General features: G+C 37.5%; 1 protein-coding gene, 1 long non-coding RNA gene and 4 pseudogenes across 2 annotated transcripts; 1 reads left to right on the top strand and 5 right to left on the bottom strand.

The window, feature by feature from the left end:
• The first annotated feature begins 648 nt into the window (after positions 1-648).
• On the top strand, positions 649-1,718 carry LOC145895388 (uncharacterized). The gene is made up of 4 exons (XR_014401624.1): positions 649-782; positions 846-906; positions 1,446-1,516; positions 1,593-1,718. It is a non-coding gene; the product is annotated as an uncharacterized LOC145895388 (long non-coding RNA).
• A 2,491-nt stretch (positions 1,719-4,209) lies between these two features.
• On the bottom strand, positions 4,210-5,499 carry LOC145895188 (carbonyl reductase [NADPH] 1 pseudogene; annotated as a pseudogene).
• A 2-nt stretch (positions 5,500-5,501) lies between these two features.
• On the bottom strand, positions 5,502-7,125 carry LOC145895186 (carbonyl reductase [NADPH] 1 pseudogene; annotated as a pseudogene).
• A 9-nt stretch (positions 7,126-7,134) lies between these two features.
• Positions 7,135-8,779, bottom strand: LOC145895187 (carbonyl reductase [NADPH] 1-like). Its single transcript, XM_082983955.1, has one exon. It carries the CDS (start codon positions 8,734-8,736, stop codon positions 7,909-7,911), a length of 828 nt encoding a protein of 275 aa, XP_082840081.1. The 5' UTR covers positions 8,737-8,779; the 3' UTR covers positions 7,135-7,908.
• Positions 8,780-8,818: 39 nt separating this feature from the next.
• Positions 8,819-10,045, bottom strand: LOC145895185 (carbonyl reductase [NADPH] 1 pseudogene; annotated as a pseudogene).
• Positions 10,046-10,314: 269 nt separating this feature from the next.
• LOC145895189 (carbonyl reductase [NADPH] 1 pseudogene) lies at positions 10,315-11,161 on the bottom strand (annotated as a pseudogene).
• Between the last annotated feature and the right edge of the window lie 2,763 nt (positions 11,162-13,924).

Genomic DNA, 13,924 nt, shown 5'->3' with positions numbered 1-13,924 from the left:
TTCGCAATAAAACGTACATATTTATTCAATATGAGTTCAAAAGAAGGCAGTAGACTCACGCAACGATACAATCAGAGTCTTTCCTCGGTAGTCTGACTGACTAGATAGATCAGGCGAAAATATCAAGGGAAAGCCGATAAATTCTATCGTTTGCTTTGAGGCTGAGTGATTTCGGAAATCTACAGCCGCATTGAAGCAGTTCCATATTTTAGTTTTTCTTCAGGGATCCATTGTACTGTCTGTCCCAAGATAGTAAAAACGCGGCATTATGCAAACACGAGTCAAAATAAACACGCACGTGGCAACTGCGGTAATTCACTATACTGTTGAAACACCGGCGCAAATCCAATGAGGGGCAAAATACCACTAGTGGCGCCAAATAACGAACAACACATTAGCCATCACGCAACGCTGCAGTATAATATTACTTTTGCAGTAAATTTTAACCTATAGTGTTGCAGGTTGTGCACGCTTGCAGGCGAGGTGTTTGTTTTACAAACCCGTGTTCCCACGCCAAAAAAACCTTGATTAATATTTCCTCCGTGGTAATTAGACCCACTGTAATAATATAGGCGACTTCCCTTGAGAGAAACTTTTTTCATAACGCAGCAAGTCGTTGCGAGAAGGTGGAGGTGGATTTTGTTGCCATATATTAAACCAACTTCGTTCATTCTCAAGGCCTTTTTACGCTGCTGTTGCCTCATCCCAAAATTAGCTTTGAAAAGTATGAAGTTTATTTTGAATGTTCTCCTTCTCGCTTTGTTGACAAGCCATTGCTTGGGGTGAGTCGCATAAAACAGTTCAGTAGGTTACGCATGAATTTTGACAAAACTATACACATGCAGGTTTCAGTGGTGGCTCGACGAAAATAAAGTGCCTCCACCGGTAAGAACTTCAGCGGCGGAGGTATGTAAATGTTTATTGGTATTTTCCATTCTACTTTTTCGCAACAACAACAGGTCTCTGCTCGATAGTTTTATAGATATATGTTTATTTCTCTAACATCAAATGTAATTACTTTCATTTGATCAAGGATCAAATTATTGCTTGTTTTTTTTTTTGTTATAGAACAACTTGAACATTCTCTTTACATGCTTGGGTTTGGCGCAGGCTGCTTTATATAAAAAACAAGCGTATTATGAGATCGGGTTGGATATGTTAGGTTCTCGATAACGATTCGTTTAGACACCGTCAGGCTTAATTTGATGTTTAATTCGTGATTTGCCGCACGTACTAACGTTTATGCTATGCATAATATATGTATGGTTTCGGTTTTGTTCGGAGTACGAGTGTTTTGCGACTTTTAATTTCTATACTTTAAACAGTTTGATAACACTGATAAGTATATGTCTTATTCAAGCATAATGTAGTCGCGTCACCCACGCACAAAATGTGTTACATTATTATCCATGTGCATTATTAAACTATAAGTACTTTTATCACAGAATCAAGCAATAAACATTCCGCTCTTGATGTCTCTACTCGTTCTTGCTCTCGCCACGAGTTTGTGCATGGGGTAAGTTTAAGTGTGGAATACCGTTTTGTTTTTTTGCCATTGCTTTGACCGATTTGTTGTTACTTGTTTTGTACAGGTTTGGTGACAGCGCCCCCAGTGGTGTTCCACATTCCAAATCCGTGCCTGCGAAAAATGCGGTTGCTCTGATGTCTTAAATACTTGTGTGTTAAAATTTTGAGTTAAATAAATCTTGGCGAAAAAGTATTGTCAGCGTGTTATAATGTGAAGTGACAAAAGACCAAAAACTAATGTTTAAGTTCAATATATCAATCCGTTTCAACGTCACAATTAGGGCAATTATCTGAAAAAAACGCGGTTATAAACTTGATTCAGTAGGATGGAACTTTTGTTTGAAGAAATCAGCAAATATAAATGTAGTATGTAAGCACACAAAAACTGTACCAGCACTTTCAGCGAATGTGTCCCCGCGGCCACTTTACATAAAGACGGCAAGAAGTGGCACAAATTACCTTTTTTAAATATATTGGCTGTAGAGCAAGGCAAACCCTGGTGACCAATATATCACCGCAAACCGCTTTCCCGCTACAAGCTTTGCAAGTGGCTAAAAGGAAAATAACAAGTAAAGCGATAGGTTTTCGCAGTAATCAGGATTATTAACCTCAAATAACCTTTCCGGTTGTGGTAATTAGACCCATGGTGTAACAATAAACCGACTTCCCTTGCAAGAAACTTTTTTTGACTAAGCAAGACAATACAGCATGGTTGGCGGCCCAAACGCCACATTGTCCTAAACTCACCAGAATAAGAAGGTTGATTTTGTTTAGTTGTCAGCCATTTGCTTACTTCGTATATTCCTGACCAATCGTGACGCTAAATTGTAAAGTAAAGTATGAAGCTTGTGTTGAAGATTCTCTTTCTGGCATCGTTAGCAAGCTATTGCTTGGGGTGAGTTGCCTAAAAATTTGAAGAAAGTTACCAATTTTTCTTTTCCAATCTTTTAAAATGCAGATCAAAGTGGTGGGAGGGTGACACTTCAAGACGTACTGGAGGGGCGGAGGTTTGTACACAAATAAAACTACATCTTAACCAAATTCTGCAATACATGCAATAAAACGCTTTTCAGAAACATTATGTTTGCATTAATTACAAAAAACATCAAGTTACCGTACAAGAAGAGTTAGTGATTGTGTTCCACGAAACACCACCTTTAAACGTTTTGTGTTTTGTTCCATATACGGCGATTTTGTGCCTTTTAATTTCAGGTGTTTTTCACGCACAAAAGCGGTTGTATTCTTTCAGTACGCCATGTTAAATGTTTGGTTTTATTGCAGAACCAAAAGATAAATCTTCATCTTCTTCTGTCTCTCCTCGTTCTCGCCTTGGCAACAAGTTTGTGCTTGGGGTAAGTAAAGTGTGCAAAATATTTTTTGATTTTATTGCATGTTTTTTACGAATGCTAATATTGTTTGTTTTCTGCAGATTCGGTGACATCGCCCCAACTGGTGTTCTCAAACCCAAAGGCAAACAAATCAAATGAGATCCAGAAAATCTCAAAATTAGTGTGTTGAATAATCGTGATTTTTAATAAACTGTGTTGAACATATGCAATTGCGTGTTGTTTCTCAAAGTGCCCAAAAGACAACAACAGCACAAAATTGTTTGGTGTCCTCTGCGGAAGCAAAGTTAAAAAATGCGAATCTTAATTGAAAAAAGCATGCTCGAAATTAACACTTCAAGGACTTGATAACTGTTATCACAAGAGCGTGCAAAATAGCCATAATGTTACGTCACTTGCGACAACCGTGCTAGCGTAAACGCAGTTTAGTGTTTTAAAATATGTTCACACGCCTCGCTGGCAAGTCATTTCATCACATTCGTTCGCTTTACCGAACTTGTGTCCATTCTACATGCTTGCCACGTCAACTGCTACGTAACAAGATGGTAATTATGCCTGCCTTTGTCGAGTCACATGAAAAGAAAAAAAATTGCAATTCTTATATTTACTGGAAGATCGCCGTTGGGAACTTGTGCTGGGAAGAAACGATATTAAATTTACGATGGGTAAAACTTTAAAAATCATGTGAAATGTCCTTTCTCGAACTCTTCTACGTTACAGAAACAATGCAATAGGTTATGCATGGGTGCCAATGTTTAGCTTGAATGAGCACAGTTGCACTGGCGGTTGCTAAGGCGATTTTAAGCTAACTCTATTGGTGGTGGGTGTTATTGAAACTTTGGTTGAAAAAATGCCTGAACATAGGGCGAATTTAGTGAAAAAAGGGAATCACAAAATTAAAAAAACACCTACTGTACGGCCGAATTCTAACATCCAGATTCGGTCCAACACATTCCTAATTAATGCAGATCAACTCCAAAACTTAATTAGTGGGATTTAATTAAGATACCGTCTAGACCAGGGGTTCCAACCTTTTTGTCTCATTTCCCACATTCAGTTTTAACGGAATTCTTATTTCCCATTAGATTTTTTAACAAAGAATTTAATTGTTGCAAATTTCGCTATATATATGTTAAATTTCCCATTTTTCACCAGTTAAGAACCACTGGCCTCGAGTATTGGGCCTTGTTACAGCCCAGAGTTGTGACTTGAACCTTGCCGGGAGGATGATTTTAGATCTCCATCCAACGTGTCAGGAAAAATTAGGTGCAATGACTAACTGTGATGCCAGCGAAACTAATAATATACACAAATTTTATGTATATTTCTAATCTAAATTATGTTGTTTATTGTGTTAAAAACAATTGTCAGGACAACATTGAAATACCAGATCTCAAAAAAACCAGTTTCATTGGAACTTTGGCATTTCAAAATAATACAAAACTAAAAATATACTGAGCAAGTGCATTTTTGAAATGAAAGGGATAAAGATGTACCTTGTTCAGCAATATGCCGAATTCAATTAGTATGTGAAACAAGAAGCAAAACCCCAAGTACAATTTGTACAACACCAACATTATCTCAGGTTACAGGTATTTCTGTTGCGTTTGGGGAAAAACAGAAATAGTTCATGCTTCGTACAAATGGAAATCATAATAACACAGTTCAAACAAGCCCAGCAATTAATTTTAAATGTAAGGAATTAGATAAATGATCATTCTAAACTAAAAAAATGTGAATTACCATTTCTGCATTCTTTTTTCAAGGCAAAATGTTAAACTACCATTCTTGCATTTTTTTATCTGACACAAATTGCCCATGTGGTTCAGTTGCACCTTCGGGCAAGAGAGCCAGATAAACTGGTGTTTCAGCACCTTCAGCTGGTGATTTGGGTGCTTTAGGGCCAGCCATATCTGTGCGAACCCAACCTGGACAACATGCATTCAGCAGAATGTCATCTTTACCTTGTTGATGCAACAACCTTGCATGGATTCTTGACATAACAGTCACCCCAATTTTTGACACACCATAGGCACTGTTGGACCAACCATTTTTCTCATGGCTTCCCTCCACAGCAAGATCAACAAACTCATTCATCCTTTTAATCAACTGCTCCTCTGTAATACTATCAGAGCGAAATTCCTTTTGTAGTTCAGGGCTGCATTTCTTCAATGACATGACACTTCCGAAACTTGACACATTGACCACTCTTCCACCAGGTCTTACAATTGGAATCAGGATGTTGCTTGCCTTTAGTGTACTGAAGAAATTTGTATTGATGGTATCTTTAGCCTGCTTACCAAATGGAGTTGTGTCTGCATTTTTGTATGCCATACCAGCATTGTTAATCAGAACATCAATACCACCGTATGTGGACACCATGTGATCATGTAAGGCTTTGATACTCTCTTCATTATCAATATCCAACTGATGAAATTTTGCTTTCATTCCTTCTTTCTCCAGGCTTTTCAAAGCTTCTTGGCCACGCTCGACATTTCTTGCAGTCAAATACACATCTCCTTGGAACTTAGTGCAAAGAGCTTGAACAATTGCCAGCCCTATTCCTTTGTTGGAACCAGTAACAACAGCTACTTTTGCTTTTGACATATTGGCTAGAAATTTCTATGCTCTAGTAAAGTGGATTAAAAAGTAATGGTTTTAGTTTAAAGAAATGGTTTATAATTGAAGCAATTTGGTAATTGTATATTTAATGAAAATACCAATATGAAAAAATAGCCACCAAAAGCTTGCATAATGAATTGAGATACGGCCAAGAGCGTTGAGCCTGGTTAGCCCAGGGTTGTAACTTTAAACCTCACCGGGAGGTTGATTTCAGATTTCGATCCAACTGGTCAGGAAAAATTATCTGCAATGACCAAGTGCGGTGCCAGCAAAACAAATGATATACACAAATTTTATGTATATTTCTGATCTGAATTATGTTGTTTATTGTGTTAAAAAAAATTGCCAGGACAACATTGAAATACCAAAATCAAAAAATAAACAGTTCCATAGTTTTGTTGGAACTTCGGCATTTTTAGTTAAAAAAAAATACAAATCCAAAAATATACAGGGCAAGTGCATTTTAAAATGAAAGGGATAAAGATGAACATAGCCCCACCAATATGCCAAATGAAGAATTCGATTTGTATGTTATAATTAAAACAAGCAAAACACCAACTACAATTTTGCAAAGCCAACATTTACTCTGGTTACAGGCATTTCTGTGTTGCATTTAGGGTAAAAACAAAAATAGTTCATGCTTTGTACAAATGGAAACCATAACACAGTTCAAACAGGCCCAGCTATTTATTTTAAATGTAAGGAATTAGAAAAATCACTATTTTAAACTAACAAAATTGTGAATTACCATTTCTGCATTCTATTTTCAAGGCAAAATGTTAAACTACCATTCTTGCACTTTTTTATCTGACACAAATTGACCATGTGGTTCAGTTGCACCTTCGGGCAATAGAGCCAGATAAACTGGTGTTTCAGCACCTTCAGCTGGTGATTTGGATGCTTTAGGGCCAGCCATATCTGTGCGAACCCAACCTGGACAACATGCATTCAGCAGAATGTCATCTTTACCTTGTTGACGCAACAACCTTGCATGGATTCTTGACATAACAGTCACACCAAGTTTTGACACACCATAGCCGGTGTTGGGCCAACCATTTTTCTCATGGGTTTCCTTCCCAGCAAGATCAACAAACTCATTCATCCTTTTAATCAACTGCTCCTCTGTAATAGTATCAGAGCGAAATTCCTTTTGTAGTTCAGGGCTGCACTTCTTCAATGACATGACACTTACAAAACTTGACACATTGACCACTCTTCCACCAGGTCTTACAATTGGAATTAGGATGTTGCTTGCCTTCAGTGTACTGAAGAAATTTGTAGCGATGGTATCTTTAGCCTGCTTACCAAATGGAGTTGTGTCTGCATTTTTGTATGCCATACCAGCATTGTTAATCAGAACATCAATACCACCGTATGTTGACACCATGTGATCATGTAAGGCTTTGATGCTCTCTTCATTATCAATATCCAACTGATGAAATTTTGCTTTCATTCCTTCTTTCTCCAAGCTTTTCAAAGCTTCTTGGCCACGCTCGACATTTCTTGCAGTCAAATACACATCTCCTTGGAACTTAGTGCAAAGAGCTTGAACAATTGCCAGCCCTATTCCTTTGTTGGAACCAGTAACAACAGCTACTTTTGCTTTTGACATATCGACTAGTAATTTCTATGCTCTAGTACAGTGGATCAAAAAGTAATGGTTTTAGTTTAAAGAAATGGTTTATATTTGAAGCAATTTGGTAATTGTATATTTAATGAAAATACCAATATGAAAAAATAGCCACCAAAAGCTTGCATAATGAATTGAGATACGGCCAAGAGCGTTGAGCCTGGTTAGCCCAGGGTTGTAACTTTAAACCTCACCGGGAGGTTGATTTCAGATTTCGATCCAACTGGTCAGGAAAAATTATCTGCAATGACCAAGTGCGGTGCCAGCAAAACAAATGATATACACAAATTTTATGCATATTTCTGATCTGAATTAGGTTGTTTATTGTGTTAAAAAAAATTGCCAGGACAACATTGAAATACCAAAATCAAAAAATAAACAGTTTCATAGTTTCTTTGGAACTTCGGCATTTTTAGTTAAAAAAATAATACAAATCCAAAAATATACTGGACAAGTGCATTTTCAAAATGAAAGGGATAAAGATGTACCTGGCTACAACAATACGCCAAATGAAGAATTTAATTTGCATGTGATAAAACAAGCAAAACACCATGTACAATTTTTACAAAGCCAACATTTACTCTGGTTACAGGCATTTCTGTGTTGCATTTAGGGTAAAAACAAAAATAGTTCATGCTTTGTTCAAGTGGAAACCATAATAACACAGTTCAAACAGGCCCAGCTATTTATTTTAAATGTAAGGAATTAAAAAAATCACTATTTTAAACTAACAAAATTGTGAATTACCATTTCTGCATTCTATTTTCAAGGCAAAATGTTAAACTACCATTCTTGCACTTTTTTATCTGACACAAATTGCCCATGTGGTTCAGTTGCACCTTCGGGCAATAGAGCCAGATAAACTGGTGTTTCAGCACCTTCAGCTGGTGATTTGGATGCTTTAGAGCCAGCCATATCTGTGCGAACCCAGCCTGGATTACATGCATTCAGCAGAATGTCATCTTTACCTTGTTGACGCAACAACCTTGCATGGATTCTTGACATAACAGTCACACCAAGTTTTGACACACCATAGCCGGTGTTGGGCCAACCATTTTTCTCATGGGTTTCCTTCCCAGCAAGATCAACAAACTCATTCATCCTTTTAATCAACTGCTCCTCTGTAATAGTATCAGAGCGAAATTCCTTTTGTAGTTCAGGGCTGCACTTCTTCAATGCCATAGCACTTACAAAACTTGACACATTGACCACTCTTCCACCAGGTCTAACAATTGGAATCAGGATGTTGCTTGCATTCAGTGTGCCAAAGAAGTTTGTAGCGATGGTGTCTTTAGCCTGCTTACCAAATGGAGTTGGGTCTGCACCTTTGTATGCCATACCAGCGTTGTTAATCAGAACATCAATACCACCGTATGTGGACACCATGTAATCATGTAAGGCTTTGATGCTCTCTTCATCATCAATATCCAACTGATGAAATTTTGCTTTTATTCCTTCTTTCTCCAGGCTTTTCAAAGCTTCTTGGCCACGTTCCACATTTCTTGCAGTCAGATAAACATCACCTTTGAATTTGGTGCAAAGATCTTGAACAATTGCCAGCCCTATTCCTTTGTTGGAACCAGTAACAACAGCCACTTTTGCTTTTGACATATTGACTAGAAATTTCTATACTCTAGTAAAGTGGATTAAAAAGTAATTGTTTTAGTTAGAAGAAATGTTTTATAATTGAAGCAATTTAGTAATTGCAAAATTATGAAAATACCAATATGAATAAAAATAACCACCATTGCTTGCATAAGGTAAAGAAAACACAGATCGCGAGTCAGGTAATAAACATGAAAATTTTAAATGTGCAACGTACACAAAAAGCAGTACTATAAATGTATGATTGAAATGGTTTGAAAGTGATAGAATTAAACTCTAACAAAAGATAAACTAATTGCACTCTAGCATACAACTAAGAAAATAAATTTGCAGCAACATCTCTGAACAGAAAGCAAAAAATGTCTGTGCAAAAACACCAATATTTTGCTTATTTATGAAGACCTGCAAGTTTTGGTGGTTAGTACATAACTTTCTTAACGTTTTTGTTTTATATCTACATGTAATGTTTCTACCATTTACGAATTTGCCTGTCAAGCAAAAATTCACCCTGTGGTTCTAATGCACCCTCTGGTAGAAGTGCCAAATATACAGGGGTATCGGCTCCTTCCTCTGGTGTTCTTTCTGCCATAGGACTACTTAAGTCAGTCTTGACCCAACCTGGACAACAAGAGTTGATGAGGATATCACCCCTGTTTTGTGCAACCATTTCCCTTGCTTGAATTCTCGACAAAACTGTCACTCCAATTTTTGAAACTCCATAGGAGGAGACCGCATATCCTTTGTCCTTTCGTTGGCCTGTCTTGGCCAACTCCACATACTCATGCATTTTTTCACTGAGCTCTGATTCAGTTATGGAGTCTGATTGAAACACTGATTGCAAATTATTGCTGCATTGTTGCAAAGCCGTGAAGCACAGTTGGCTTGACACGTTTACCACTCTACCCCCCTTTTTCATGATTGGAAGTAAGCAATTTGAAACATTAAGTGTTCCAAAATAATTTGTTTGAAGCGTGGCCAGTGCCTGTTCCGCAACAGGTGTTGGGTCCTCTTTTTTAAATAAAATTCCAGCATTATTAACCAGGATATCAATGCCACCATAGCTTTTTGTAATTGCATCTTGCAGTGTTTGTATACTTCCGAGGTCATTAACATCAAGTTGATGGAATTGTACTTTCATGCCCTTACTTGATATCTGTTGTACCGCCTCTTTTCCGCGAGCATCGCTTCTGGCAGTCAGGAACACATCACCATTAAATTTTCTGCATAATTCTTGCACAATGGCAAAACCAATTCCTTTGTTACCTCCTGTCACCACTGCAACTTTGGAAAGGGACATTTTTTCTACTGGTTTCATAAATTTAATCACAAATTGCAAAATATGACTTTATGCAGGAGAGCTTACAAAGGTTTGTTTATTATGTATTGTCACAAAAAATAAACCCTGCAAGCAAAAAATGTATCATTTATTATAACTTTGCTTGTAATATCTGCAATATGTTTCTTAGCAGCAAAAAATAAAGAAAAACTATTTCAAAAATAACACTTTTTATCTCAACCGTGAACAAAACACTGGCAAGAATGTAGCAATACAGAAAGTCATTAACGAAGTTGCTCTTGACCTTTTAAGATTCTACCACTTTTGTATTTTCTTGCCTGAAATGTATTTACCATGTGGTTCACCAATATCATCAGGCAAAAGAGCCAAGTGTACAGGGGTTTCAGCCCCTTGCTCGGGGCTTTTTGGAGCCTTTGGTCCACCCATATCGGTTCTGACCCAGCCAGGACAACAAGAATTGAGCAAAATATCATTTCTACCTGTTGCACGCAGCTCCCGAGCTTGGATTCTACTCAATACTGCAACACCTATTTTCGACATCCCATACGGCATATCAGCAAACCCTCTTTCAACATGTTTTCCAACTTCAGCAAGCTCAACAAACTCATCCATTAGCTTTATTAACTCTTCTTCAGTGGTGGAATCGGAGCGGAACAGAGCTTGAACATCGGGGCTACACTTTTTCATGGCCATGGTACTAATGAACCCGGCAATGTTAACAACACGACCATTAGGCCTTATAATTGGAAACATCTTCTTTGTTATGTTCATGGTGCCAAAGAAATTGGTATTCATAACAGGCCGTGCATGGTTAGCATCATCATTTTTCATTTTGATTCCAGCATTATTTATTAACACATCGATACCTCCGTATTTGTTGAGCATAAAATCATGCAGATTTTTTATGCTATTTGTGTTGTCAATGTCAAGTTGTTGTACTTTAACAGACAGACCTTCTTGATTTATTGCACTTGCAGCAGCTTTGCCCTTGCTTATGTTCCTAGCAGTTAGATAGACATCACCATGGAAACGAGTTGACAGCAACTTGACAATGGCAAGACCAATTCCCCGATTACTGCCAGTGACTACTGCTACTTTAGTTGCTGACATAGTGATTAATTAAATTATCCCTTAGTTACTGTTTCAAATTAATAGATTAATTCATGTATTGATACATTCTTAGCTATACATAACAGATGAAGGTACCAAAAAACATAACTATAGTATGTGTGTTTTTATAAATCATTTACTTCTCTAAACACCAACTGTTCTGGCACTTCCTATAACCCCGAATGGAAAATGTGATATGAACAAAAATCTTTTAGGCGAAAATTAGCTGATGCATTCACCTACCAAAAACGTCAGATTGTTTGCGCAATCAAATAGAAAAATCCTTTGCGGATATTGTGAACTTTCCAATGTGACCTTTTTATACACTATACCTCATGCATCAACTAAATAAAATAACCAACGAAAAACTGAAAAAAAAAATATTTTAGCATAATGCTAAGTGCTCCACAATATTATATAACTTTGGAACCGCTATTTTGCTGACACACATGCCCAAGAAAACCAAGCCAGACTGTTTGAGAGTAGACCCGACCACACGCTCAACCGGTCACAAAATTTTCCATGATAGCGCAAAAAATACATTCTGTGACCTTTCACGTTCGTTTTCGAAGCTTTGTCACATGACTCAGCAAATAGGTTGTCACGATGATTCGACACAATTAAGAGCAGCTTGGGAAAACCCCTTACCCAATATCTCCTGACCTTCTTATAATGTCCAGTTCAAATATGGTTGGCCAGAAATATATAAAGTGGTTTAAATTTAAATATAACCCAAACTAAATAGAAAACTTAAAAGCTATGGTTATGTGTTAATGCAAAACTTATTTGTTGAATTATATGAGAAAAATAATTAAGGCTCTTGGTCAGCATAACGAGCACATTTTTTTTCAAAAAAGGGCAAATTTATAAGATTGTTAAAACTTCAGTAGCTGCTGGCAGCAATTGTACAAAAAATAATGGTATTTATATCCAGTTTGGCTGTGGTAAATAGACTAGATGGTCGTAAGTTCGCAACTTGTAGACATACGAGATATTGCTGGACCGCTGAGTTTTGTAGTAAATAATTAACCACACCAGTTTCCTGCTGGACAGCTAAATGTAACCAAAAGTAAGCAGGAAGCACGTTACTAAAAAGACGAGTTATATTATTGACGTATAAAACATATGTTGTTTTATCATTTTTAATCAGATGCGTTCTGTTAACAACGTATAAACATTTGTGGTCAGATCATTCTCAAATAAGTTACGCTCTGCTACTACCGCCATGAAAGTTATTGTAGCCGGTTTGGAAAAAACCGGAACCAAAACAATGTGCGCGGCGCTGACATTGTTAGGTTACGAGGTATATGATTGGCTGGAAAATTTCTATTACCTTGGGGACGATTGGAAAACACAGATTGAGGGAGGTTTCAAAATTGAGGTCACGAGAAGAATGTATGAAAGTGTCGATGCGGTGACTGACAACCCGTGCAATGTTCACTGGGAGGAAATTTTCAAAGCGTTTCCTGATTCCAAGGTTGTTCCTTTGTTTATCACTAACGTGTACTTTTGTGTAGCAGCCCTAACGTGTCATTTTGTGAATGTAGCGCTTTCTGTTAACTAAACAGGGCTTCGTCATTCTTGCGTACAATTATTTAACCCTGTGTCAGCAATAAATTTCGCAGGTAATTTTAACTTCGCGGGACGAAAAAAGTTGGACAAAAAGCGTCGTGAAACAATTTGGTGAACTCAATACCGATGTAATGTTTCGACTTGTCCGAGCTATCACCTACACGGGTTACAAGGCCCAGTGCCACATCACAAGAGTCGGTAAGAACTTAACGTTTCAAGGTGATTTCAATGACGTACCTATAGGATAACCTTTAGTGTTCATTCTGTGTCGTAGTGTAGTAAAAATCTTTTTAACGTGACTGAAGGCGAGCACAATGTCAAAGTTAACAGAGGACGAAAAATAAGTTGTCGGAAACGAGTTACGTTTCGTTTATAGGTCGTCATATGGGAACCGGTGCCAATTGGCCCGGAACGAGCTTCACAATCTACCCTGAGGAAGAACTGAAGCGTTTCAAAAGAAAGCATGAGAAGCATGTCTTAGAGGTAGGCTATATTGGGTTCTCAAGATGACTTTCGAACGCTTATTAAATTGGAAAACACGCCAACAGAATCGTCTTTGTCTTTTGTGCATTGGATTTTTGTCGAAGGAGCTCATAATAGTAAACATCATTCATGTCCACCTCACCAAGATGGTCAATGGCATCCCACATCCTTTTCAGAAAAAAGTTTACCTTTTTTAATTTCTATAACACCATAATGCTGCAGCAGCATCAAAGGAAACTATTATTTTTCAGCCCTCCTAACTTATGTTTATTACGGCAGTTGTTCTGTTATTTATAATATCATGTCACATCTATTGCAGACAGTTCCAAAAAATCAGCTGCTGGTTTATGAAGTAAAAGAAGGCTGGGAACCCCTTTGCAACTTTTTGGACGTCCCAGTACCCGACCGCCCTTTTCCACACAAAAACAAGGGCTCGAAGGTTTTGGATGAGATGCGGAAAGAAAATCCTGTGATGCAAAGGATGCAAAAAGAACTATTGTTTTCTGTCAGTGTCTTCTGTTTTCTATTTCTCTCTCTGCTTATCAACTGGTTTAACCCCATCTGGTGAAATACAACGAATTGTAGCAAAAATGTAAAAAGAGTTAAATTCCGTTCGTTGAAAAAAAATGTTTCAACGTGCGGCCTGTTTGGTTGATTGCTGCGCACATTGTTTTGTAAGATACTTCCAATAAAAAAAAGGCAATTGCCATATTAACTCACCGCATTTAAATA

This window comes from Ascidia mentula, chromosome 3 (genome assembly GCF_947561715.1).
Source record: "Ascidia mentula chromosome 3, kaAscMent1.1, whole genome shotgun sequence".
NCBI classification, from domain to species: Eukaryota; Metazoa; Chordata; class Ascidiacea; order Phlebobranchia; family Ascidiidae; genus Ascidia; species Ascidia mentula.
This window is presented reverse-complemented; position numbering and strand designations above follow the sequence as displayed.

Excerpts from the sequence above, each read along its gene's own strand:
- LOC145895187 (XM_082983955.1), bottom strand. The coding sequence starts at position 8,736 with ATGTCAAAAGCAAAAGTGGCTGTTGTTACTGGTTCCAACAAAGGAATA.